Below are 12,823 nucleotides of genomic sequence, written 5' to 3'. Positions count from 1 at the left end.
GGTGATGAAATGGCACAGTGGGGTGATGAAATGGCACAAGGGGTTGATGAAATGGCACAAGGGGGTGATGAAATGGCACAAGGGGGTGATGAAATGGCACAAGGAGTGATGAAATGGCACAAGGAGTGATTATATGGCATAAAAGGGGGATGGAATCGCACAAGGGGTGATGAAACGGCACAAGGGGGTGATGAAGTGGCACAAGGGGGTTGATGAAGTGGCACAAGGGGGTGATGAAATGGCACAAGGGGTGATGAAATGGCACAAGAGGGTGATGAAATGACATGGGGGGCACTATTTCTAAAAGCTGTGACAACATGTTTTTGGGGGCGGGTTCTAGTACAGTGTATAGTACACGTTGATCAGTACAATAGAACAGCGCCACCTAAAGGCTGATCTGTCGTAAAAATCTGAATTTCCTTCTCATGGATACTTCTCTTTCTGTCTCTCTAGGCGTCGGGGGGCAAGAAACTTGTCACCTCTGGAGAAACGTTTGTGTTCGGATTATGTCACAAGGTGGTTTCCCTCTCTGAGGCGGAGTCTGAGGTAGGATCACCTGACCTACAGTAGGTTTTGCTTGGCCTTCCAGTAAACCTATGAAACGAATGTATCATCTATGTAGCATCCATGAATATTGGGGCGGCTCTTGACCCTCAGGATGGGCCGGCTCTGCCTATAGGCAAAATACTCCACTATAGTACATAATACCACAAATATCTTCCTTGGTATCTTCCTGTTCTACCTTCACCACACCCCCTTGTGATGTCATGCCACACCCCCTCCATTCATGTCTATGCCGTCACCCCCCCCCCCCCCCCCCTCCCATAGACATGAATGGAGGGGACGTGGTGTGACGTCATGTCTCCACTCCCGGAAACAAAGAGGCTTCCGAGACTGGAGCAGCAGCCCCGCATATAATGCTGCGCAGAGATCACGGGGGGTCCCAGTGGTGGGCCCCCGCTATCAAACATCTTATCGCCTATCTAAAGGATAAGATGTCTTTGTCCGGAATACCCCTTTAACTTTGATCTGGCACTGAAAAAATCTGCTTCTCATACTTAGTTATGTTAATTTGTGTTATCTATAAAGTGTGAAACCTCTGAGATGTCTGGGAAAGTATGGCCACTCCCCACAACTCCCCAGGAAGTCAGTGGTGCGTAGGAAAATATCTTCCCTCAACAGCCACAAGAGCTCCAAAATACCTTACATCATGGAAAGTCTATTATATTATTTTATGTTTATCATAAAATTATATATTATTTATATTATACATTTGGTTTCTTACATAAGGCAAGATTTTAAAAAAAGGGAATACATTTCTTTACATGGTTAAAGAAGGGTTATTACTCTAAAAACTTTATTTAAAGCGTACCTTTCATAGTGCCCCAAAAATAAGTGATATGTTACTCAGTGCCTAATCCTGATCATGTACATATCATTTTTTATGTGTCTAGGACCTATAAATCCCTAACAAATAGCATTTATATGTTGCTAACTTGCTTTTTGTTCTTGCCTTGTGGAGGGGGCGTGTCCATCTCTCTCCCTCACTGTGATGACTCATCTGCTCTGAGTCTGGGAGCTGTTTGCAAATCACTGCACAGTAGTTTTTATGCATACATTTTCTCTCTGTTCCTAGTAAAGCCGGATGCTAATCAACATAGCTGTCACTGTGTGTTACTCCGCTTTCTCAGACTCCTGAATGTCTGATCAGCTTCTTTGTCATTCAGGAGTCAGAGAAAGCTTTGGCTGTTCAAGCATGCTGGGAGTTGTAGTTTTGCAACAGCTGGAGCCGCAGTGTTTGTAAAGCACTGTGTTAGAGCAGTGTTGCCTTTAGCTGTTGCAAAACTACAACTCCCAGCATGCCCACACATCCTTTGTCTGTAGTTTTGCAAGAGCTGGAGGCACACAGCTGGAGAATACACAGCTCTAACACAGAGTTTTACAAAGATTGTACTCCCAGCTGTAGTGAAACTACAACTCCAATCATGGAAGTTGTAGTTTAGGAACATCTGAAGGCTGTAGTGGTGCAGTGGTGATCTCCTATACTGGATACCAACACACTTTACGGCCGGTATCCAGTATGCTGCAAAATACAGAGTAGTCTGTCTGCATAAAGATAGATGACCCCTAGTGGCGGCTATTTTCATTTTTTGTTTTTTAGTAAAATTTACATTTGATTTTTTTAAATAAATGTAATTTAAAAAAAGTCATCTTATCAATAGTAGTGTTGAGTAGTGAGGAGCAGCAGGGGCCATATTCGAATTTGCGATATTTCGCGAATATATTGGCGATTATTTTTTCCTATGTTCGTGAAATTCGCATATTCGCTATGTTCATTCACTTTTTTTCCATGCGAAAATTTGCATAAAAATTTGCATGTGAAAAAAACCCTGTATATTCGTCATTACGAATATATAGCACTATATTCTAAATATTCGCAAAATCACGAAGTGCCAATATTCGCGATAGAAATTTGCATTCTGAATATTCAGCAGTACTACTACAAAATATAAAGAGTTTTTCCGAATGACAGTGCCTCTTTAATGTTTGTATTACAGATACAATTTCTGCAAAATTTGCAAGAATCCTACGACATTGTCTCTGTCTTCCACCTTTCTGCTTTTGTGGAACATTTATTGGTAAAGTATTGTGGGCAGCAAATGATTTACATATACGTCCCTGTCCCCCCCATATTAAAATAAATGGGCCATTCCCCAATTATTTAAAGGGGTATCCCAGGAAAAAACTTTTTTTTAATATATATATATATATATATATATATATATATATATATCAACTGGCTCCAGAAAGTTAAACAGATTTGTAAATTACTTCTATTAAAAAATCTTAATCCTTCCAATATTTATCAGCTGCTGAAGATGAGTTGTTCTTTTCTGTCTGGCAACAGTGCTCTCTGCTGACATCTCTGCTTGTCTCGGGAACTGCACAGAGTAGAAGAGGTTTGCTATGGGGATTTGCTTCCACTCTGGACAGTTCCCGAGACAGGTGTCATCAGAGAGCACTTAGACAGAAAAGAACAACTCAACTTCAGCAGCTCATAAGTACTGAAAGGATTAAGATTTTTTAATAGAAGTAATTTACAAATATGAGGCCACCTCCGCGTGGTGGATGGGGGGACACATTTTGATCAAAAAGTGCGCTAAGAGCCTCCATTTTTTTGACCAAGAGTGCTCCTGCAACCTTCTTATGGATGGAACCCAAACTTATGGATGCCCTGAATAAGCCAGTAGGGCCACACACCGTAAAACAATCCATGTAGTTGAGGAAAATGGATTTATTATATTACCATAATGGAGCACTGGATGTGCCCAAATATTGTAAAATGGTATGTTTCAAATTTGGTTCTCCCATTGATTCCCAATACGAAGGAGCTATGGTGCCAAGCCATTTCCATGTTGGTTAAAGATGTCCATAACCTAGACTTCTCTGGAAGCTTGGTGCCCTAATGGAGATGGGATTACACTACCTTTAAAGGGGTACTGTTCCGAACGCTGGAGCCGGCGCCGGGAGCTTGTGATAGCATAGCCCCGCCCCCTCATGCCGTCACGCTCCGCCCCCTCAATGCAAGTCTATAGGAGGGGGCGTGACGCTGTCACGCCCCCTCCCATAGACTTGCATTGAGGGGGATGGGGCGTGACATCATGATGGGCGGGGCTATTACGTCACGAGCTCCTGTTGTCAGGTAATGCTGAACAGTGGAGTACCCCTTTAAAGATTGGAAGACTTTGAATATGTTGGTATTGTTCAGTTTTCCATTATTGTTTCTTTAATATATTACAGATGACTTCATCATGGAGGAACAGGATAGAGGTCTTCCTGAAGGATAAAGACCAAAGGAAGGAGATAATTACCGAAATGTCCTCTTTGGCCGTGAGGTTCCTCTGCAGCAAGACGCGGCAGACGGCCTTCCTGAAGGAGTTTCAAAGTCAAATGTTGGAAAAGTTCTCCAGTGTAGAAGCATTTTTAGTGGGCGATGAAGTAGTATGCGCTTTCGGAATCTTGGTGTCCATTTTGGCCGCAGTCGCAGCCAAGTCCATTGTAGACAGACCCGTTCCCGATGATGATGATGAAGAAGTGATCATAAAAACAATAGATGAAGATGGAGGTGAATATGACCTGTTCGCCAGTCCTGGGGATTGGGGCGGAGTAAAGAGTGGAGGCAAGAGTGATGACGTAGATTTAGGTGGTGCCGAATCTAAGATTGGCAGCACCATTGACCCAGAAACTGATCAGGGCAGAATCAACGGCTGTCCGAAAACAGCAGAACCTGTAGCTGAGCCTCCTGGTGATAGTACACTAGATACCGATGACCAGGACATCGGAAATGATAATGCTGAGGAGAATTTTCGTAAACATCCAGAGGTAAAGGTAGTGTGGAATCTAAAATTGGCAGCACCAATGACCAAGGTATAACAGATCAGGGCAGTATGAATGGTTCTCCAGAAACGGCAGACCCTGTAGCTGAGCCTCCTGTTGCTAGTACACTGGATATTGCTGACCAGGAGATAGGCAATGATAATACGGAGGAGAGTTTTCATAAACATCCAGATGTGAAAGATATAGGTAGTGTTGAATCTAAGATTGGCAGCACCAATGACCAAGGAATAACAGATCAGGACAGCATCAATGGTTCTCCAAAAACAACTGAGCCTCCCGGTGTTCGTACACTAGATACTGATGTCCAGGAGATAGGCAATAATAATGCTGATCCAGGTGCCAGAGACTATGCTCAAGGAAGAAGTCCCAAATTCCGGAAATTGAGGATGGTCTTCATAGTCAGAGTAGCCGTGGTGGTCCTAATCTAGATGATTCTAATGATGTAGGGGCTGCTACAGTAGCACCACCTCCAAATGTAGGGGCTCGGGGCAATGCTCTGAAGACACAAGACTTATCTCCTATGAACAGAACCTTCATCAGAAGTTTCATTGGTCTTATATGTCATCTGGTGGTCATCGTCATGGTAACCACTGGGTTACCACAATCCGTGAGCTCGATTCTTGTTGCCATTATATTGGGCCTTTTGGTTGTCAAATGGCTCGCAGGCCAGCATCCCTAGTGTTTTCTGCTCCTCAGAAGGCTTTGTATCCATGTCTGTAGAAAGTATTCAGAACAGATATAATCTTTTTCAAGTTTTTACGGTCTTCTTTGTAATCTGCTTATTAACTTTGTAGATATGTAAGAAAATCCTGTGTCCAAGACATCATACCTATGGCCTTTCATGGTGCCAGATTTTGTTTTCCTGAATAGAAGGGACGCACTTGTTCCATGCCCCTTGGCTAATAACGTGCCCATTGTTTACTAACAAAGCAGCTCCTCTGGGGAGGGGTCATATGCCAATGGTAAATGCCACAATATAGTCAAAGCATGGGATGGAGCTCCCTTCTATTCCTGGTCCATTAGGCCGGTTTGGGTGCAATTGTTTTGGATGCGCGGTATCCACCATCATAGAGGTACTGGACAGATAGCCTTAAGCATTTAAACCTTTTTAACTAATATTTTCTTGCTGTATAGCAAAAACACTAAGAAACAACATTCATAATAAATACCTATACGTGTCCGTGCAACAAGTTGTTTATTTTTATGCCTCCGAAGTGGGTAACCCCTTTAACTATAATCAATGTTATCATATATGTAGGTTTTTGACAAAAAGTACACAACTTTTTTTAAAGAAACTTATCACTGGTGAAGATACGATAAGAGCAGCCGTACGATACGCAAGCTTTACTGGACACGGTCACGATTAGGGATAAGTTGGTTCTCACGAAAGGTCGATGGAGCAGCACAGTCATGTTTCTTACATCCAACTTGCAGGGCCAGATTGAGGCTGCCTGGAAGACGAAGCACTTCATTATGATGCCCCCCCGACAGTTCCCCCACATTAGGTGTGCAGTACAGTTCCCCCACATTAGGTGTGCAGTACAGTTCCCCCACATTAGGGGTGCAGTACAGTTCCCCCACATTAGGGGTGCAGTACAGTTCCCCCACATTAGGGGTGCAGTACAGTTCCCCCACATTAGGGGTGCAGTACAGTTCCCCCACATTAGGGGTGCAGTACAGTTCCCCCACATTAGGGGTGCAGTACAGTTCCCCCACATTAGGGGTGCAGTACAGGTCCCCCACATTAGGGGTGCAGTACAGTTTCCCCACATTAGGGGTGCAGTACAGTCCCCCACATTAGGGGTGCAGTACAGGTCCCCCACATTAGGGGTGCAGTACAGTTCCCCCACATTAGGGGTACAGTACAGTTCCCCACATTAGGGGTACAGTACAGTTCCCCCACATTAGGGGTGCAGTACAGTCCCCCCACATTAGGTACAGTACAGTTCCCCCACAGACATACAGCCTTCAGCCATATACAATGTATTACTGTCCCAGTGTTCCGACCACCACTCCTCCGGTCCAGGGTCATGATCTATTGCTATGGCCTATGGGCCATAGCAGTAGGTCCCGGGACCGGAGAGGAGTGGTGGTCGGAACACTGAAGATGACGTGCTGGTGAGTGGTGACTGATCCAGGCCCTGAGGCAGCAAAGCAGCTCCAAACCACACCGTGCTTTTCTGCCTCAGGGCCTGGATGTCTTGCCTCCATTGAGGTGGGACCTCACCCAAAAGTGTGGGACCTCACCCAAGATTTCCACTCAAGGGCTGGTCCTGCAGGACTCTTACTAATGGGAATGGTGTTCCTGTTGTGAAAAAGGGCAGTAACTCCATTTCCAAGCGCTCATGCAGGACTTGAGCCCTGGAGGTAACTATGCCCCAACCATGTTCCAGTGCAGGGACAAGTCTTGGCTATTCCATTGTTTTCTAACAAAGCAGATCCTCAATGTGCCAATGGTTAAGGTTGGAGGGGACCATTCAGGGCTGAGCCACATCTCTCCAAGGGACCACATATCTGTGGTACATACTCCATTGGCCTTAAATGGGCACTGTCAGATACAATACCTTTTGGTATGATATAAAGCATTCAAAAACTATATGTTTTGCAATTGGTTTCATTAGAAATTTTTCAGTATTTCATACTGAAAAAGCCAGTAAAAAAAAATGGCCATTTGGGGTCCCCCTGCCTCCTAGGACACATACCGACCCTACAGTGTCCAGTGGTCATCGACCTGTCATGGACACCATGAGTGATTGACAGGGCTACAGGCAGGTCATGGGCCCTCTGAGTCAGAGCAGAGTGAGGGGGGTGGGGGAGGAATCATCACAGTGAGGAGAAGAGGGGGACACGCCCCATGCCTCAGCATGGACAGAAACCTCACTGAGCAATTAAGGCAAGTAAATAAAAGTAATTCTGAGAGAAATATAGGTCGTAGACACGTAAAAATTAGATGTACATGATCAGGATGAGGTACTAAGCAACATAAAACAGGTTTTTTTTTTCTTTTGGGTGGCGGAGGAGATCTGACAGGTATGCTTTAATAAAACTAAACTAGATGGGTCATTAAAGGGATATTCCGGGCAAAAACATCTTATCCCCTATCTCCCCGATCTCCCTGCAGCAGCCCGCATTCTATGTGTAGCTGCGTCTGCAGCTTTGGAAACCGCCGGGCTTCCGAGACGGGGATGTGAAGTCACGCCACGCCCCCTCCATTCATTTCTATGCCCGGAATACCCCTTTAAAATAAGTGCTAGTGCCTTGGCCGGGAGAAATCTTGATGGCAGTGTGGGCCGAATAAAGAAGAGAGAGAAAAGTGAATGACTCCGATCAGAGAAGACGTCACCTGTGAGTCACTGGATGTAATTGCACCATAATTACTGATACAGTCTGCAGAGTGATAGAATGCAGCTGATATTTACCACTATATGATCATTGTATGTAGTAATATTGGTCTTTGCATAGTGGATATTTTATTGAGTAACAATATAGCTGTATTAGTCAGTGATTAGTTGGTGGTCATGGTGTGGCATTATTATTTGTCCCTGCATGTGTTCCATTTTGTCTGGAGGTGCTGAACATTATTTTTGTATTGGTAATATTGGTCTTAGTATACAGGATTTGGTCAGTAACAGTATGGTGATGCTATGTATGGTGATAATATTCCTCCTTGTATGCTGGTATTATTAGTAGTAATGGTCTCAGTATACAGGATTTGGTCAGTAACAGTATGGTGATGCTATGTATGGTGATAATATTCCTCCTTGTATGCTGGTATTATTGGTAATATTGGTTTCAGTATACAGGATTTGGTCAGTAACAGTATGGTGATATCATGTATGGTGATAATATTCCTCCTTGTATACTGGTATTATTGGTAATATTGGTCTCAGTATGCAGGTTTTGGTCAGTAACAGTATGATGGTAATATGTATGGTGATAATATTCCTCCTTGTATGCTGGTATTATTAGTAATATTGGTCTCAGTATACAGGATTTGGTCAGTAACAGCATGGTGATGCTATGTATGGTGATAATATTCCTCCTTGTATGCTGGTATTATTGGTAATATTGGTTTCAGTATACAGGATTTGGTCAGTAACAGTATGATGGTAATATGTATGGTGGTAATATTCCTCCTTGTATGCTGGAATTATTGGTAATATTGGTCTCAGTAAGCAGGATTTGGTCAGTAACAGTATGATGGTAATATGTATGGTGATAGTATTCCTCCTTGTATGCTGGTATTATTGGTAATATTGGTCTCAGTATACAGGATTTGGTCAGTAACAGTATGATGGTAATATGTATGGTGATAATATTCCTCCTTGTTTACTGGTATTGGTAATATTGGTCTTACTATACAGGATTTGGTCAGTATGATATATTATGGTTATATGTATGGTGATAATATTCCTTCTTGTATACTGGTATTATTGGTAATATTGGTCTCAGTATACAGGATTTGGTCGGTAACAGTATGGTGATAATATTCCTTCTTGTATACTGGTATTAATGGTAATATTGGTCTCAGTATACAGGATTTGGTCGGTAACAGCATGGTGATACTATGTATGGTGATAATATTCCTCCTTGTATGCTGGAATTATTGGTAATATTGGTCTCAGTAAACAGGATTTGGTCAGTAACAGTATGATGGTAATATGTATGGTGATAATATTCCTCCTTTTATATTATTTGGTAACTGTTGGGGTTAATGCCCAGGTCTAGAATTTGCCCATGGGACTTGTTAGGCCCCTGTGTATAACTGCAGTCTGGGCACAAGTGCACTTCTCATAAAACCTGTGGAGTGTGGGGAATAGCAGCGCTCCCTCTCTCGATCGCTCTCTTACTGTTTCGCCCATCTCTCAGGCAGATATTATTCTGCAGGACTATTGGTTGTGGACGTTCTGCCCCAGGGAAACTGAAAGTGTGTGGAGTATAAAGGCTGTGAGCGGAGCGAGGTGCTTCACCCTGCAGGATAAGGATCTGTGAGTAACAAGACTCTTTTAATACACCAACATTTTATATCTTTTCATCTATTTATAAATATGTAATATTTTTTTTAAAGGGGAACCCCCCCTCTAAGCATCCTCTTATATCATGCAGTGATGCCTATAAAGGGGCTTCTTTTAAATTAAACCTATATGACAAAATGTAAGGGGCCACAGCATTAGAATATTCTGTGATATCTATCCATCTCATATCTATCTATCTATCCATCTATCTATCTATCTATCTCATATCTATCTATCTCATATCTATCTGTCTCATATCTATCTCATATCTATCTGTCTCATATCTATCTCATATCTATCTATCATCTATCTATCTCATATCTGTCTCATATCTGTCCATCTATCTCATATCTATCTATCTATCTATCTCATACCTATCTATCTCATATCTATCTATCTCATATCTATCTATCTCATATCTATCTATCTCATATCTATCTGTCTCATATCTATCTGTCTCATATCTATCTGTCTCATATCTATCTGTCTCATATCTATCTGTCTCATATCTATCTCATATCTATCTATCTATCTCATATCTATCTTTCTATCTATCCATCCAGCAAAAAGTAGCTGTGGAGCAGCACAACCGGAAAGAGAAATATGTGATGGGTGGCAGCAGTCTATTGTCCCAGGTAACGGGTCAAAAGTAGACAATCAAACAAAAAACAATCGGCATAGCCGTCAGGCTAATAAATCCACCCCCTTTTGCATCTATTTTGGAGTGCTGCAGATTTTTGTTTACTTTGATTAGCGATCTATCTATCTCATATTTATCTATCTATCTCATATCTATCTATCTCATATCTATCCATCTCATATCTATCTATCTCATATTTATCTATCTATCTCATATCTATCTATCTCATATCTATCCATCTCATATCTATCTATCTCATATCTATCTATCTATCTCATATCTATCTATCTCATATCTATCCATCTCATATCTATCTATCTATCTCATATCTATCTATCTATCTCATATCTATCTATCTATCTCATATCTATCTATCTATTTATCTCATATCTATCTCATATCTATCTATCTATCTATCTATCTCATATCTATCTCATATCTATCTATCTGGTATTAGAATGCTCGTGGTATCTACATGAGTTATAAGATTATTCTGTGACATCCTTGGGTAGAAGACAAGCACACTGCTGGGACTTGTAGTAGAATGTGGGTGCTCAGCATCCAGAGACCTGACCCAAGGTCCAAAATAGACAGCATCAAATACAAAAAAATGAAAAACAGCACTCCAAGGATTAAATGAAGAACAACTGGATTATTTATCCATCAAGTGAATACAGCGCTGCTGTATACACTTTATGGGTTACTGCTGTATACACTTTATGGGTGAATAAAAGCCTTGGAGTCTTGGAGTGCTGCTGTCCGTTATATTTTATGTGGATGAATAGAATGCTGTGATATCTATGTGGATGAATAGAATGCTGTGATATCTATATGTATGAATAGAATGCTGTGATATCTATGCGGATGAATAGAATGCTGTGATGTCTATGTGGATGAATAGAATGCTGTGATGTCTATGTGGATGAATAAAATGCTGTGATATCTATATATATATATATGAATAGAATGCTGTGATATCTATATGTATGAATAGAATGCTGTGATACCTATGTGGATGAATAGAATGCTGTGATATCTATGTGGATGAATAGAATGCTGTGATATCTATGTGGATGAATAGAATGCTGTGATATCTATATGTATGAATAGAATGCTGTGATATCTATGCGGATGAATAGAATGCTGTGATGTCTATGTGGATGAATAAAATGCTGTGATATCTATATATATATATATATGAATAGAATGCTGTGATATCTATATGTATGAATAGAATGCTGTGATATCTATATATATATATATATATATATATATATATATATATGAACAGAATGCTGTGATATCTATATGTATGAATAGAATGCTGTGATATCTATATATATATATATATATATATATATATATATGAACAGAATGCTGTGATATCTATATGTATGAATAGAATGCTGTTATATCTATATATATATATATGAATAGAATGCTGTGATATCTATATGTATGAATAGAATGCTGTGATATCTATGTGGATGAATAGAATGCTGTGATGTCTAGATGTATGAATAGAATGCTGTGATGTCGATGCGGATGAATAGAATGCTGTGATGTGTATGTGGATGAATAGAATTCTCTATCTATGTGGATGAATAGAATGATGTGATGTCTATGTGGATGAATAGAATGCTGTGCTATCTATGCGGATGAATAGAATGCTGTGATATCTATGTGGATGAATAGAACGATGCGATGTCTATGTGGATGAATAGAATGCTGTGATGACTAGATGTATGAATAGAATGGTGTGATATCTATGCGGATGAATAGAATGCTGTGATATCTATGCGGATGAATAGAACGATGCAATGTCTATGTGGATGAATAGAATGCTGTGATGACTAGATGTATGAATAGAATGCTGTGATGTCTATGTGGATGAATAGAATGCTGTGACGTCTATGTGTATGAAAAGAATGATGTGATGTCTATGCGGATGATTAGAATGATGTGATGTCTATGCGGATGAATAGAATGCTGTGATGTCTATGTGTATGAATAGAATGCTGTGATGTCTATGTGGATGAATAGAATGCTGTGATGTCTATGTGGATGAATAGAATGCTGTGATGTCTGTGTGGATGAATAGAATGCTGTGATATCTATGCGGATGAATAGAATGCTGTGATGTATATGCGGATGAATAGAATGCTGTGATATCTATGCGGATGAATAGAATGCTGTGATGTCTATGCGGATGAATAGAATGCTGTGATGTCTATGTGGATGAATAGAATGCTGTGATGTCTATGTGGATGAATAGAATGCTGTGATGTCTATGTGGATGAATAGAATGCTGTGATGTCTATGCGGATGAATAGAATGCTGTGATGTCTATGCGGATGAATAGAATGCTGTGATGTCTGTGTGGATGAATAGAATGTTGTGATATCTATGTGGATGAATAGAATGCTGTGATGTCTATGTGGATGAATAGAATGCTGTGATGTCTATGCGGATGAATAGAATGCTGTGATGTCTATGCGGATGAATAGAATGCTGTGATATCTATGTGGATGAATAGAATGTTGTGATATCTATGTGGATGAATAGAATGCTGTGATGTCTATGTGGATGAATAGAATGATGTGATATCTATGCGGATGAATAGAAACTGATAGATAGATAGATGTGGATGGATAGAATGTTCCTTGATATATATATGTGGATAATTCAAATGCTCTATGCCTTTTTTAATGGTGAGGAGAATGTTCAGATAGTTGTCTGTTCTCACCAGGATATACAGATGTAATTTATT

At 40.8% G+C, this 12,823-nt stretch overlaps 1 protein-coding gene across 1 annotated transcript in view; it reads left to right on the top strand.

Annotated features, from left to right (window-relative positions):
• Positions 1 to 4,449, top strand: part of LOC130295368 (uncharacterized) — a 28,723-nt gene extending 24,274 nt beyond the window's left edge. Inside the window, exons 7-9 of the mRNA XM_056546048.1 lie at positions 454 to 546; positions 2,559 to 2,639; positions 3,802 to 4,449. Of these exons, the coding sequence (XP_056402023.1) occupies positions 454 to 546; positions 2,559 to 2,639; positions 3,802 to 4,434 (807 nt within the window). The 3' untranslated portion in view covers positions 4,435 to 4,449. The remainder of the gene's footprint in view (positions 1 to 453; positions 547 to 2,558; positions 2,640 to 3,801) is intronic.
• Positions 4,450 to 12,823: the final 8,374 nt, after the last annotated feature.

This window comes from Hyla sarda, chromosome 11 (assembly GCF_029499605.1).
Source record: "Hyla sarda isolate aHylSar1 chromosome 11, aHylSar1.hap1, whole genome shotgun sequence".
Classification (NCBI taxonomy): Eukaryota; Metazoa; Chordata; class Amphibia; order Anura; family Hylidae; genus Hyla; species Hyla sarda.
This window is presented reverse-complemented; position numbering and strand designations above follow the sequence as displayed.